This window comes from Pavona decussata, unplaced genomic scaffold (genome assembly GCF_977016875.1).
Source record: "Pavona decussata unplaced genomic scaffold, jaPavDecu1.1 SCAFFOLD_602, whole genome shotgun sequence".
NCBI lineage: Eukaryota > Metazoa > Cnidaria > Anthozoa > Scleractinia > Agariciidae > Pavona > Pavona decussata.
In genome coordinates, this window is record NW_028145860.1 from 1,602,775 (window position 1) to 1,618,135 (window position 15,361).

At 43.6% G+C, this 15,361-nt stretch overlaps 1 protein-coding gene across 1 annotated transcript; it reads right to left on the reverse strand.

Moving 5' to 3' along the window:
* Nucleotides 1-1,386: 1,386 nt before the first annotated feature.
* LOC146449300 (uncharacterized) lies at nucleotides 1,387-15,345 on the reverse strand. Its single transcript, XM_085101620.1, has 4 exons — nucleotides 15,210-15,345; nucleotides 14,852-15,118; nucleotides 4,606-11,190; nucleotides 1,387-4,100 (listed from the first exon to the last, which is right to left on the reverse strand). The coding sequence occupies exons 2-4, from the start codon at nucleotides 15,089-15,091 to the stop codon at nucleotides 2,433-2,435; spliced, it is 8,493 nt and encodes a 2,830-aa protein (XP_084957746.1). The 5' UTR covers nucleotides 15,092-15,118; nucleotides 15,210-15,345; the 3' UTR covers nucleotides 1,387-2,432.
* Nucleotides 15,346-15,361: the final 16 nt, after the last annotated feature.

Sequence of the window (15,361 nt, forward strand, 5' to 3'; positions counted from 1 at the left end):
AATTATGGTTTTTTGATAGTTGAAGTCAAAAAAAAAAACGAGCTGGAATAGAGTTATATTGAAAGCTCGCAGTATTTGTCGATATTGCTCTACTTTTACTTAATCGAGAAAAAACCTGCTTTTAAATAACGTTTTTATGCAGAACAGTAAATGTGAAGAACCGACAAAGCGACCATTTTGCCGCTAAGCCTTTTTGTCTTCAAATGGAAAGCGTTAATTGTAGGATATTGGCTAGACAGAACTTTAATAACGTGCATTATTTCTTTTGTGTTTCGTTGATTAAATTTCCTTTCAGTGGTGAATGCTCCTAATGAAGCTTTTCTGTCAGTTCACAATGAACACTTGTAAAAACAAATCCTGAAGTAACGTTGCGAAAATACTGTTGTTCTTCAGTTGTTTAAACTGAATGGAACTATTTACTTCGGCCTAATTAACTACCGTGCTAAGCATAGCAAAGAGCACCAAATAAAAATATTGCTCCAAAGGGTTCGTTTGAATGGTCATACTTTAGGATTTCATCCACATACTCGAACTTTAGAACCACCTTGTACAGCATAATAAACAGCACCGCAGGAAAGAACTGCTCAGTAGCTTTCATTTGAATGGGCACACTTTATAATTAGGATTTCATACACAGAGGCAAAAGTTAGAACCACCTTGTACAGCATAATAAACAGCACCAAAGGAAAGTACTTTTCTTTTCAATGGTCATACTTTTAACAATTCATCCACTGCTTAAAAACTGTAACCATTGTGTACAGGGTAATAAACGAGCGCCACAATAAAGTAATCTTAGAGCTTTGATGTATGGTCACTCCGATTAAGCATGCATGGCGTGGTTGTGTATTGAGATCAACGTCAAAACTCTCCTTACAATACATGATCAAAACAAGGTTCATTCGAGTTAGAGAAATGATCACCAAAAATAAATTATATTGACGTTTAAGCAACTTCTTCCTTTTAGCATTATGAGAAATATAGGAATTCCAGTGAGGAGAAATTGCATGTTGATCAGTGGAGAAAAAAATGCAGGCCAAAAGAACTTCTCGCTATTAACTTTTGAAAAATCCGAGTTAACTTCACGCAGGCCGTTTGGCCAGATTAGCCCGTTCTCTCTTGTTTATAGTATTGCTCAAATCACTAAGATACTGTGTTGTCCACACTGTAAGGGTGATTTATAGCGGCAGAAAGGGAAAGAAATGAGAGGCCAGATTAATGAAGCTGTGCTAAGATAAGATGAATCTTAAGAATTGTTTGTTTGTTTGCTTTTTTTAACAGAGGGTTTTGTACTCAGACCACCAATGCTCAATACACATCTTATCCTGGCACAGCTAAATGAATTCCGCCTCAGATTCCGAGCACAAAGTCAAAACAAAAACTAGAAACGACTTTTTGATAAATTTATTGGTGCTGGAAAAACTACAAAACTTATTTAAGCGCATACTGAAATATCACATCAAGAAATATTCGGGAATAATATCCACTCTAATATTGAGAAACAAAGAAACTAAGCTTCCTTTCTCCTCTCAACTGTGTGTACAGTTCCCATTTCTGATGAGCCTGTATGTTAAACTCAGCCGAGGGTCTCTAGCTACACTAGTTCAAATTCTCCGGATTAATCCTTTGCTTTGAGACGTCCAATTTGTTTCTTTTTCTTAAGGACAAAAATGAGAACTGTTCTTGGACGAACCTACTACAATACTACATTCACATTATGTTTCTAAAACAAACGCTCAACATTGTCCTCTTGAAAGGCGTTTAAATTTTACCAGTGAACTACAAACAACTGACTTTCAGTTTCACTCAATGACTGCTGGTTAAACTGGGCATCGTTTTCAACACTTTATCGAACTTGGGAAATGTACTGTTCTTCGATATTACCCGCTGATCCTAACAACCATCGACTGTCGACTACTTAGATATCTTTCAGGGAAATGTTGTTCCTTCGAAAATCCACACCAAGGTTTACTTTAAAAGCAGATGTCTAGTAACAAGAGAAAAAAGCGCTTCATTTTACGGTAATTTCATGAAGTCGAACCTTACACTATTACAAGCAATTTTTTGTTGTTCTTAAACGTTTTACTGACTTCTAGTTTAAGAGGCACAATTACGCAACTCTCCAATGTTACGTTCACACCAAGCTTAAACTGTTTAGTTTATGGTTTGAAATCATTTTACCTCCTCTTAATCGTTATGAGTGGCCAAGACTACTCGGGGTTTGAAGGTCACGGTTAACACACAGCATTGACATGAAGCGCTCTAGTTTACGATCAAACCAAATTAAACTAATCAGCCTTTGTTGGTGTGAACAGGGTAAAAAAGATGGTTTCACCATGTCTTACTCAGCTAGCTAAATTAAGTTATTCCAAAGAAGAATTCCAAAGCAAATTTTGTTATACTGTCTCTAAAAATGATACTGTCCTCGGAAACTTTTAGGATTTGCTTTTCCTGCCTTTAGTACTCTTCACCTTGACTGTACGGGTTGTTACCGTTGTCCCGCCTCCCTCAAAATCTTCGAAGTCAAGTCTGGTGGATTCTGCGGATGGTCCGAGGTCTTCATCAGCTCCACCGAGGTCGAAGAATGATTCGATTTCCTTTTTCGTGGTTGCAGAAAACCCCTCTGTTTTCAGAGCTTCGTTTTCGCGCTGCAGTTCACTCATGCTGATCTTTAGTGACTCGATTTCGCCGGAGCGCTGTCGATCTTCCAAGCTCCTTGCTTTCCTGTAGTCGTCGATTTCCGATCTCAAAAGAGTAATTTCTCCAGCGCTTTCTACGGCCTCGGCATGCTTCTTGGAGAGTTGCCTCTCTAGCGAATCCTTCTCGCGACTTAAGGACTGACTGCGTTCCGACAGCTCAGAGATTTTCCTGCTGATTTCCTGGGTATCAGCTTCTCCCTTACTGTGCAAAGCATTCAGCTGAAGTCGCAGGCTTTCCTTCTCGCGCTCAGCATCCTCCAACTGTTGTTCAAGGCGGGTGATCTTGCTGCGTTGGTTAGTGACTTCAACGACGATGAGTGCCTTTGATTCTTGAATGGACGTGTTCTCGCGACTCAGTTCAGTCATTCGCTGTTGCAGTACAGTCAGCTCGTTCTCCATATCTTCGTTCGCTCCGCGGTTGATCTCATATTTCTCTTCCAGTTCGGAAAGTCTTCTCTGGTAGCTGACCACTTCGTCGCGTAGAGTCGCGCTTCTGATGGTCTCAGTGTTGTAGTTTATCGTTAGCCTGTCAACGGTCTCGTGTGATCCGTGCAGCTGATGTTTTAACTCTCCAATGACTTTGTAGCAAGTCAACAGCTCCGCTTGTACCTCATTCTCTCGCTCTTGGCTGCGTTTGTAGGCCTCCTGCAGTTTGGCGTACGCTCCAGAGTCATCGTACTCGTGGCGAGTGCTGATGTGGATTTCATATTCTGCCTCGATCTTTGTGATCTTCTTCAGCAACAACTCGTACTCGACTTTCAAGGAATCCTTGTCGCGTTTGGTGGAATCCAGTTCAGACAGCAGATCATTGATCTTTCGTTTGGCTGCTTCAAGCTCGACAGTCACTTTGTTCTTGTCTGACGTCAAGGTCTGGTTATTGTGCTCTAAGTTGTTGATCGTCTTCTGCATGTTGTCCAGTTTGTCCTCAAGGCGCTTTCTGTCAGCATCTAAGTTGTCGTAGTTGTTCTGTAGTGTGTTATACTTGTTCTGCCAGGAGGAAATATCATTGTTGAGCCGATCGCGATCGTTCTTAGCAGCTTCGAGGTCATCTTTCATGTCGGGGAACATGTCTACACCAGATTCCAAACCACCAGCCGACATTTGACGAACCATTGGCTCGGGTTCGCGTCGAAGCTCGTCCAGTGCCCTCTTGGCGTCATCCAACTCCATCTGTAGCCTGGTCTTGTCTTCTAGTGCCCTCTGCAAACGACTCTCCAGGTCTTCCACCCTGGGTTGAAGCTGGTTCAGCTCGTTCTGCATGTCACGCTTCTCTGTTGCTATGTTGTCAAAGTCGTTTCTGTAGTTAGCAAGTTCGCGCCGGAGCTTCTCTAGTTGAGACGTTAAGTCAGCGTTTTCTTTTTCCAAGCCATCAATAGTGTACTTCCTCTCCGACCACTCGTGAACCTGGAATAGAAGAAAGATGATATTGCTTAGACTATGGTTACTTTAAGCTTAGTTTAGTTTATTTGCACAGCTCTATCCAACGGAGATGTCAAAATTGTTTTTAGATTTTTAGCATCACCACTCTAGTTCTTGCTTACTTTGTCACAGCCTACTTTTGTTTACCAAGTTTTGTTGTAAATCGGAGACAGAAAACAAAGTTGGAGTTTTACAAGGTTTCGAACAAGTTCTCTACTTGTTTTTAGCTTTGGATACGTATAAAAGTATTGTTAAAGAGCATTCACTGTGCAGTTAGTCATACTTTAGGATTTCATCGACTGTTTCATCAAGCTATAACCACTTTGCACAAATTGACTAGCAGTATGTTCATTTGTTGATCACAATGTAAGATTTTATTAACAGACTGAGAACATTAGCACAGCCTTGTAAAGCATATTAACAGCACAAAAGGTTTCATATCAGTGTTGATCCTTAAGGATTCTCAAACTGCGGGAAAGCAAAACTGTACCTGAGAATCGTACTGCTGTTGTAGTTCCCGCAGTTTCTTCTGCAGCTTAGCGATTTCCAGTTTCAGGTCTTCGTTCTTTAACTTCACTTGGTCAAGGGTACCTCTCACATGTGCGTGCTGTTTAGCTTCTTTCTGGAGCTCATTTTCCAAAGCTTCGATCTTGTCACGTAAGGTCTGTATCACACCGTTCAGTTCGCTCTTGGTGTTGTGGCACGACTTGGTGGCTGCCTCGAAGTCCGCTGCCTTTTTGTAAGCCTCCATCAATTCCTTTCGCTGATCTTCGATTTTCTCTTGGTCCTCCTCTGCCTTGGATTCAAGTTGGGCCACCCTCTCCCTCGCCTTTATCAAATCTTCACTGAACTCCTTGACTTTTTCCTCATAGGTTTCGTTTTTGGCCTCCAGACGGTAGATTTTGTTGTTAGCAGCATCCAAGTCTTGCTGCATTTGAGTTATTCTGTTCTTCCATCCGAGAGCCTCATCAGAATCAACCATGTCCTTAGATTGTAGATCGTTAAGCTCCTTTTCCAGTTGGTTGATTCTCTTAGTCTTCCACATGGAGTCTCCCTCTAGAGAATTCTTGGCCCTGTTTAGTTCTGCAATTTCACTTTCTAATTTGGCTAGCTTGTTTCTCAATGTTGCGGCATCTTTGTCTCCATCCTCCTTTTCTCTGAGGATCTTCTTATATGATGATTCCAAGTCATTGTATTTCTTGGAGGGAACCGAGTCATCCTTGAACTGGAACATGTCCGGAGCTGACTGAAGGCTAGGACCTACACTCTGCACAACTATGTCGGGGCGAACGCGGTCTTTTGCCTGGCGATTGGTTTCAAGTTGTACCTTTTGGTCGGAGATAGTCTTTTTGAGTATAGTGATCTCCTGCCTTAGTCGGTTCTTGTCTGCCTCTAAGGCCTTGATGCGATTTTCTAGGTTACGTATCTTCTGGATCTTCATGTTGAGCTCGTTCTGTAATCTTTCGATGTCGTTCAACGCGTTAAGGTACTTCTTCTTGAAGTCGGCCGCGTTAGCATTAGCAGTGGCCAAGTCTCTTCGGAGTTTTTCATTTTCGTCTCGGAGCAGAGTCATGTGGTGTTCGAGGTCAGCAATCTTAGCTTCTTTTTCTTGTATCTGCGCATTCAAATTGTCCACAGTCTCATTGAGTTTGTCATTGGCATCCCTCATGCTATCCAACTTTCTCTTAAGCGACGCAATCTCGTCTTTGAGCTGGCGCTCGTTGTTCACATGCCAATTAATCTTGCTCTGACTGTCATCCAATTCTCGCTTCAAGGCTTGGATCTCACCTTGAAGGTCACGCACCTGCATTTTGGAGGAGTCTAGCTCGCTTCGTGTCCTCTGCAGACGATCTTGAGTTTCTGATAATTCTCCACGCAGATTGGCCTGTTCTTGCAGTGCACGGTCTCGTTCACCTTCCAAAGCATGGTTCTTCTCTTGTGCTCTTAACAGTTCCTGGTGGAGGTTCTCGTTCTGCGTGTTGGCCATGTTGAGCTTGAGCTCACTTTCATTCAACTTCCTCTTCATCTGATACAGCTGGTTCTCGGTGTCAGTGCGACGCTTCTGCGCTTCGGCTAAAGCCGCTTTGGTAGCCTCAAGTTCCTTCCTGAGCATCTGATTGTCACGTTCCAAGGCATCTTTTTGAGCCCGTAGGGAAGCAACAATGCCTGGAGCATCTGTCTGGTCCCCTGCCTTCTGAAGACGTATGGTAAGTTCTTGAATGCGTCTCTGTAAGTCCAAGATGGTGTCATCGTTCTCCTTCAGTTTCTTGTCACGATCATCAACCTGAGCTTGCAGCTGATTTTTTGCATCATTAGCCTGACGTAGCTGTTTCTCTAGCTGCGCATTCTTGTCCTTGAGATCTTCCAAATCTCTCTTGAGAAATTCAGCTTCGATTCCACCATCTCCCGCCGCTTCTACGAAAAGTTCCTGTTCCATTTGGATAGACGGTTCCATCGGTGGTGCTGATTCCAGGTTGGAGATCTGTTCTTGGGCACGAACGAGTTGGTTTTGCAGTTCCTGTCCTTTCTCTTCGTTGATCTTATTAGAAATGTCGAGTTCCGCGATCTTTCTTTTCAGGGATACATTTTCCTCGTCCAGACGCTTAGCCCTTTCACGGTTACTGTCGCTCTTACTCTCGATCAGTGTTGCTCTCTCATTGGATGACTGGTATACTTTTTCCAATTCCTTGATCTTCTGGAGGGCGGACTCGTAGTCACTCTCCAAGCGTCGCAGGTTCTTTCTTAGATTATCCAGTTCTTTATCTTGAACATCCTCTTTATTCCTTAAATCAGCAATGGTTTTATCTCGGTTTTCGATCTCTCTGTTCAAATAGTTGATCTTGCCCTGAAGTTCGGTGATCTGCTTGTCAACGCTCATCCTTTCTTCTCGAAGGTTATTGATTTCTTTTTTCAGTTCTTCGATCTTCTCCAAGAGAGCGTTTTTCTCGTTCGTGAGGTCTCGGATCTGCACTTCTAGGTTTGCAATTTTCTCGGCGCTGACCTTAGTCTCATCAAGTGCTCTATCTCTCTCGCCTGTCAGCTTAACAATGCGAGCTTCCAACTCGTTTATCTTGTTGTGAAGGTCCAGGATCTCATTCTGCTTGCGAGTATCTTCTGCTTTAAGGTTGTCGTTCTCCTGTTGTGCGTTCTCCAAACGGGCCTTGGCAGCATCGAGTTGACCTTCTAAGAACTCTTTGCCATCCTTCAAGTTCTTGATCTCGTTATCTTTTTCCGCCGCTTCCTTTTCAGCTTCTTCGAGCTGTATCTTGTCTTCCACGATGGCTTGTTCCAGATCTAGATTCTGTTTCCGTGCCTTCTCCAACTTTTCTAGTGCATCATCCAATTGCTTCTTGAACGAGTCTTTCTCTTTAGATTCATTGTCACATGCGACTTCAAGATCGGCTAAGTCGTTGTTAGCAGCTTCCAAATCACTTCTAATTGCCTGCCTTTCCTTATCGATGCGATCGTTAGCAGATTGCAGGTCTCGAACCTTCTTGTTCAAGGCGTTAATTTTAGCTCGAAGATCAACGTTTTCTTGCTGAATTTTGCGATAGTCTGCCTCCATCTTCTCCAAGCGAGCTTTAAGGGCTTGTAGTTCTTGCTTGTATCTGTTTTCGCGATCCTGGCTAGCCTTGTAAAGGGTCTCGATCTCAATGTATTGCGTATCGTGGCTGGAACTTGCCTTGTCTCGTTCCTCTCGTTCCCTATTCAAGTTTTGAATGGTGACTTCAAGCTTGTTCATACTGAGGTTTACTTGCTTTAGACTGTTTTCTAATGATTTGATTTTGTTCTGGGCAGCCTCTAGGGCATTTCGAGTTGTCATTAGCTCTTTCTTCAAGTTCAGCAGCTCCTCGTCAACAGCAGCCTTGGCAGTTTTCAGTCGTTCGATGGCAGCATCTTTGTCTTGAATCTCCTTCATTCTGGCCTCTAGTTCTTTTTCCAGGCGACGTATCTCCGTTTGCAAAGACAGGTTTTCTTCCTTGAGTTTCTTCAGTTTGTCGTTCAGGTTCTTGACTTCCTCTCTCAAGCTGTCCCTTTCCTTTTTCAGACTGTTCATCTGGGACTCCATGATCGCCAACCTGTGCGTCTTATTGCTGAGATCTGTTTCCAGGGCATTTCTCTGCGCCTTGAGGTCTTTTATCTCGTTCTCGAGTGCCCGGGACCGCTTAGCTTGTTCATCTAGTTTGCGCTCCAACTCCTTCTTGTCTGACCTAAGACCTTCAGCTGCTACGTTGGCAGCAATAACGTCTCGCTTCGCGTCAGCCAATTCGTTTTGGAGCTTCTTGATCTTGTCATTAAGGTCTGCGATTGCTTTATCCTTCTTTGCATTCATGTTCTTCAAACCGTCGTTTACCTTCTCTTGCTGGCCGACCTTTGCCTGGAGGTCCATGTTTTCTGCCTTTGCTTTGACGTTCTTGTTGTTCGCGTCCTTCAAGTTGTCCTTCAGTTGAGCGTTCTGTTTGCGTGCAGCAGCCAGTTGACTCTCCAGGTTGTCAATCTTCCCCTGGACGTTGTGCAGATCGTCTTCTGCTTTCTCCTTGTCTAACTGCGCGGCTTCTAAGTCATTTTCCTTTTGTGCGAGATCACTTTGGGCAACAACGATATCGCGGTCGAGATCAGCTTTCTCACCTTCCAGTTGTTGGATACGATTATGCAGATCAGCGTTTTCTTCGTTTGCGTGGTCGAGTTGCGCCTTCAGTTGATCCACCTCTTTTGTTCGGTCTTTGTCCTCCAACATCTTAATCTTGACTTTGAGGTTCTTGATTTCTTTCTCAAGCTGGGCGTTCTTTTCTTGCTCTCCTTCTAAGATACTATCTTTGTCCCCAGCCAAACTCATGAAATCTTGGTAGCTGCTCTCAACACTCTGGACTTTGTCTGCCACGACAATACACTCACTTTGTAGTTCTTCATTTCGTTTGACTGTGCTGTCGATTTCTCCCGTTAGTCGATTGATTTCTTCGTTCTTCATGTTCAGCTCGATTTGGAGCTTTCGTCTCTCCTCTTCTACAGTTGCAAGTTGCGCTTTTGTTTTGGAAAGCTCTGCTCTGATATCGTCATTCTCCTGCTCAAGATCACTTATCTGAGATCTGAGCGCCGCGATTGTGGCATCCTTGGTGTCCGCCTCTCTTCGATAGGTATCAATCTGACGCTGTGCCTCAGCGAGCTGCCCTTTGAGGCGGTCAATCTCATCATTAAGTTTATTGACAACATCAGCATGCGATTTAGCATCTTCTTCAAGCACTGCTTTCTTACTCAATGCATCACGAAGCTCAGCGTCTGCGCGCGCGAGATTCTGTCTCAGGTTCATAACCTGCTCTTCAAAATCCCTCTTTTCTTTGTCGGCGGCATCCAGAGCAGTTTCCAGGTCAGAGTTATTCTTCTGTGCGTCTATCAAATCTCGCTCAGCGTTGTCCTTGTCTTCCTGAACCTGCTTAAGGTCTTCTTCCAGCTCCGCCAGTTTCTTGTTTCCATCCATCAGCTCGTCGTTCAGTTCATTCTTTTCATCTTCAAGCATGTTGTTCTGAAGGTTCAGTTGTTGCACATCCTGTTCTTTCTCGTGAATATCTCCCTCAAGGCGCCGGATTGTATCTCTCAAGTCATCGATGATCTTCTGTTTCCTTGCATTGTCGTTCTTCAACTTCTCGAGGTTGCGTTGTGCTTCTGCCAATTGTGTCTGCATTGCAGCGATCTCTTTTTTAAGCTGAGCAGTCTTGTCCTTTTCAGCATCCAAATCTGCCCTCAGCTGAGCCTTCGCTTTGTTGGCTGCAACGAGCTGTGCTTCTAAATTCGAGTTCTTCGCTCTTAAAGCGTCAATCTCTCGCTCGAGTCCATCACGTGAATTTTCACTCCTTTCCAGAGCAAGCCGCAGCTCCGAGATTTTCTTCTCCAGTGGCGCGATTCGTAACTTGAGGTCGTCTCTCTCTTTGGAAGTGATGGAGTTGCGTGATTCCAGCTCGTTGACCTTGCTCTGGTGGCCTCCTACCCTGGATCGTAGTCCGTCAACCTCACTCAAGTTAGAATCATGAGAGGATTGAAGCTGTACGTACTTGGTGTTGACGCTCTCGAACTCGCTCTCCAAATCATGTATACGCGTACGGCAACGCACCAATTCATTCTCCAGTTCTCTCACACGGCTGGTCATCTTACTATTCTGGCTCTCAATCGTAGCAATTCTGCTGTTTGAAATTGCAAGCTCACGTTGGAGATCTTCTTTGGTGCTTCTAAGACTGTCGATCTGGGCCTCCTGTTCAGCTTTTCGCTTTTCCGAGGAGCGGAGCTCGTTCTCGAGGTCTTTGACCTGTTTCGCCTCCACCTCTACACGCATCGCACTCTGAGACAGGTCCTGCTGAAGCTGCTCAACTTGATCTTCTAGTGCGCCGTTCTTCTGCTCCAGGTTGCGGATCTGTCTGTTCTTTCCCTCCGCCTCATCTCGGAGTCTGTCAGCCACACGCTTGTTGTTCACAGCTTCAGCCTGTGCACCTTGCAATGCCTCTTTGCTCTTCTTCAAATCATCTCGTAGCCTCTCCAGCTGCCTTTTAAGATCCTCACGCTGTTTCTGAGAATTCTGCAGCTGCACCTCAAACTTCTTAACCTTGAGATCGCACTCCTTCTTCGTGGCGTCCAGGTCTCGTACCGCTCGATCGTAATCGGCCTGCATCCGGGCCAGCTTTGCTTGCAGATTGTGAATTTCCTCTTGTAGCCCTTCCTTTTCGTCGGCGGAGCTCTTCAGCGTGGCTTCATACTCCGAGATCTGCGAGCTGAAGAATTCCTCCTCCATAGGAGCAGACTCCTGAACAGTTGTAACCGACTGACTCACGACCATCTCGGACTTGAGGGTCTCCAGCTCCCGCTGTAGTGCCACCTTGTCAGCCTTGAGTGACAGGATGATGTTGTTCTTGGAGGACAGCTCACGTTGAAGCGCTTCAAACTCTGTCTCGCGCATCAGAAGACGCTTTTTTATGGAGACAAGCTCTTCATTAAGCCTGTTCCTGTCGCTCCTGCTCTCCTGAAGCTGTTCCTCTGTCTGTCGTTTCTGGCGCTTTAAGTTCTCGATTTCCAGTCTAAGCTGTTGGACCTTAAAGAAAACGAAGAAATAATGATAGTGAACTTGATCAGGCTTAATTGACAAAACATCTAGGATTAGAAACCCTTTTTCCAGCACAGTGAGACAGTAATAACCTTCCAGATTATTCAAGCTAAATTGCTAACGTGTAGAGGATTTAGCACGTATATTGACGCTGTGGTCGACGGATAGACACACAGAGGTTGCGCTTCCTCCGCGGAAAAGTAGATCTGGTAGCTAATGACAGACAGCCCGACTTTTCGTGACGTTGACTCAAATCCAGTCCCTACGAATCAGTCCATACGTTCCGCTTAATCTGGCGCTAATCTTGGTCTGGCATGGGCACCAGTTGATTGCATTTTGACTCCGCACAAAATTCCAACGCGCAATTACAGATTTCTGGTGGGCGCACGCCTTTTCGTGAGAAAAGCAATTACGCCGAGCCCTTAAAGGAAATGCATTTGAAGTACCTTTTCAGATGGCGTTTTGAGTGCTTGAAATTTTACCTGCTTTACCGATATTAAAGACAAGCTTGGAAGGGGAACGGGTGGTGGGATAACTAGGCTATATAGGTATACATTTGGACGTATACCTCCACGCTAGTCTTCCATTCAACCTTTCTATGGGCCGTCACGTTGCGTGACAAACCCAAAAAAAATAGCTGCCTATTAGACTAACTTACTCCCCGCTCCCTCCGAGGTTAAGATATTGGTAAAAAAAAGTAGAAAAGCTGTTTTGTGGCATAAGGCAACCCGACAGGCGCCAGTGGAATGACAATTACAGATTGGCTGCTTTCAAAGGAAGCGAAATTTAGTAAACAAGGGTGATAAGGATTAAACGTTTTAGCTTTTTTTGTTACTTCACCTTTCACACTTTATGTTGACATTTTAAATCGACAACCCAGATAGGTTTCTTTCTATCAGGATGAAAACTGGGCGAAACAGTAGACTCAACCTCTCCCCCCCCCCCCCCCCCAGTTCCCCAGTTCGAGGTGTATCCCCGTGCTTTTCTTCCATTCAACTTTTCTATGGGCCGTCACGTTGCGTGACAAACCCAAAAAAATGGCTGCATATTATTCCTCCGAGGTACAAGGTTCAGAAATTTGTTTTGTGGCAGATGTCAGCCCAGCAGGCGCCAGTAGAATGACAATAACAGATGAGCTGCTTCCAAAGAAAGCGAAATTAAGTAAGCAAAGGCGATAAGGGTTAAAAGTTTAAGCTTTTTTCCTTTTCCTTTGAGTACTTATGTTGACATTTTAATCGACACCCCGTACAGGTTTCTTTTTATCAGGGTGGAAATCAATGCGAATCAAAAACACGAAAGGTAAACAGTCGCTAATTAAAAAATGCTGATCTTGTCAACCCCTTAGGCAAGAACTTGCTAAAAATATTGCGAACGCCCTTAAGGCTGCAACAGTAGCAGATGTTTCCAACCGTTTATCCGTTCGGAAGTCAAATTAAGGCAATTGTGTAAAACGTTTTCTTTCGAAAAATGGAACAGTATCAGATAACCTAGGTCACACTCTACGATTTTATCTAGTCACTCAAAAACTTTGACTATTTTTCGCGATCGAATTTAATACGTTTTTCACCTTTAATGTAATACACGTAGTTACGCTTCATATGCCATTTCGCTGTCACGTTTATGGGCGTTTCATTTGATAACAACTTTGTGGAAGTTAATTTATTCACATCCCCGGATGAGGCGTGACCCGACGTTGCAAAGTCAACAGAACAAATATAAACAAAGCAATAGCAACTCTATCGTGAGGCCCATTAAACGGTATTTTCATGGCTTGTAGCGGCCTTTCTGATTAAATAACGATAGTATTAACAGTCTGAAATAAGGCTGGGCTATCACAGAAAACGAAAAAACGTTGGTTTCATGTGTTTTTTTTCCATGGCGTGCTGGAGACATCGTTCTGTTTGTGTCCACGGTTCAGTAATTGCTTAACGCTCTCTGAAACCGCGATTAATCTGTAGATATCGATGTTCGCATTTCCTTGGAAACTAACGTCATGTCGCACTTTTTTACTCAATTTTTCAATACAGCTTACATGTTTAACGATTCTTTCTTCTGAGACGCCTCTTTTTCAAAAACAAGGTTACCGCAATATAAGCAAAGCCTTTTTTGTTTGCATTCCTCAATTCCTCTATCGTGTTCCTTTGTGTGTTGATATGATCCGCCCTAAATCTGAAACCGTCGGCACGCAGGCACGCAAGTTGTTCGCGTGTAGGATTTTGGATTCATTTTCACGCCACAGAAATCTCAACTCTTTTCGAACTATTTCGTCATATTTTTTTTAAAGCGACAAGAACAAGTATCCCAAAACCTAATTAAGTCTCTTTGGCAGTCGTGTGAAGAGGACCATTGTCTTATTTTGTGCAAACGGATTAAAAAGCTTTTGTTTTAATTGGCCTTACCATTTTCCATTTAAAGATTATAAGCTCGTTGAGGGTTCTACAACATCATGCCATTTTAGTCAAAACATTAAAACGTCCCGGATTTTATAATTGTTTGACCATAGTGCACTGCATGGTGATCCAAGGAAATTATTTCGTGATTAAATGGATAAAAATACTTCTTTATTTCGCGGAGTTAAACTTCTTACCATATCATGAAAGGGTGCGCCATAAATAGTAATTAGCTTGGCTTGGCTTCGTCATTAACTAACCCCCAATTTCAACTCGTTTTGGAGAGTATTACTTTCCTGTAGTGCTGTTCGATTTGCAAGTATTTCCAGGGGAAGTTTGACAAAGTTGGTTTATTTTGTCTCCTCTGGCAGATAGAAAGTAACTGAATTTACATTAAACACGACTGACGACCGACCCGTCCAAAACAAATGGTATTTATATTTCGAGAGCTACTGAGTGTAACCTAAGCGCATCTTAGGGCTACTTCCTTTAAAGTGAAATAGAAATTTGAAAACTCGACGGCTTGGTTGAATTTTGTCGAAAAGGGAGTCGATTGCAGATAAGAGCCAGAGTAGGCTGTCATTTTGCTCGATACATGCAAAGATCAATTGTTCAAACTTATGCGGCCATAGGTCTAAAATTTTAAGATACTACAACCTACAGTACGTCCCAGTAGCATATAGCTTGGGTCGCAAAGCAGTTTCATCGGATAAATATAAAAAATATATATATATTCCTCGCATCAAGATCAAACTTAAGTCTGGACCCTTTATGATCATTGATCATGAATTAAACATTCAATAATGTCGAATTGTTCGTGCATGTGTTATGACAGCTAAGACACTAACTGTGTGCCCGAAGATTGTTTTGGAAAAGTTGGTCTCCTGCAAAGAGATTTGTGGCGGCGCATTTCCACGCGCAAATTTTCTCTCTTTTGCCAGAGGCACATACAGAAGCCGAAAAGCAACAAGTTCTTATCCCTTGTGGGTGTGTCACTGAAAATAATCTAGTCATGTCAAGTCAGCAAGTTACCGACCATACGAGACTGATTTACCCAGGGAAACACTATTTGTGTACATTGATTGTACGAGCGCTTTCAAATAAAACAGTCCAACTAACTCTTGGTGTTTACCTTGAAAACTCGACTATGGAGAGTGCGGTGGATGCATTTCATTGCATACACTTCAAAGAGAGTTAATTATGCCTGTATAAAATATAAACACTTAATTCCACAGCGTCTTGTACTTCCTATGGCCTACCTCACTAGCGTGGTCCCTCTTGAGGCTATCAATCTCTGCCCGGTGCTTTCGATACATCTGTTCAAATTCATTCAGGTAGCCCTTGGCTTCAGAAATGTGCTGGATAGTAATGTCGCCAGACTTGGACGAAAGCGTCAGATCAGAAGCTTTGTAGGTAACAGTGCGTCGGACAGAAGGAGAAGTCGACCTTCCACCTCCGGCGCTAACATCTAAACGCGTCTGCTCCATCTCGGACATCATTCAGTGCGGTGCCGAGACTACAAACCCCTGAAAGAGAGTTAACTATGCCTTAGTGACTCTTAACGTACTGAGGAATGTCTTTTCTCTGACGCGTAGACGCCAAAGCCAGTGTACATACACGATAATCGTTCCCACGGTGCTGCTTGACTAAGTGTCCGCGACTGCAGTCAATCGCGCGATCGCTAATGTTTTGTAGTGTGGCAGGTCATTTGCATTCCTTATAAACCGCCTGTCAACGCCCAGCTCTAGAGCCTTGACATACAATAAAGC

Bases quoted from the DNA above. Each gene is read 5' to 3' on its own strand.
- LOC146449300 (XM_085101620.1), bottom strand. From the start codon at position 15,091: ATGATGTCCGAGATGGAGCAGACGCGTTTAGATGTTAGCGCCGGAGGT. The intron at 11,191-14,851 runs GTAGGCCATAGG...GTTTTCTTTAAG, and splicing joins AGAGGGACCACGCTAGTGAG to GTCCAACAGCTTAGACTGGA. The intron at 4,101-4,605 runs GTACAGTTTTGC...CTTCTATTCCAG, and splicing joins AACAGCAGTACGATTCTCAG to GTTCACGAGTGGTCGGAGAG.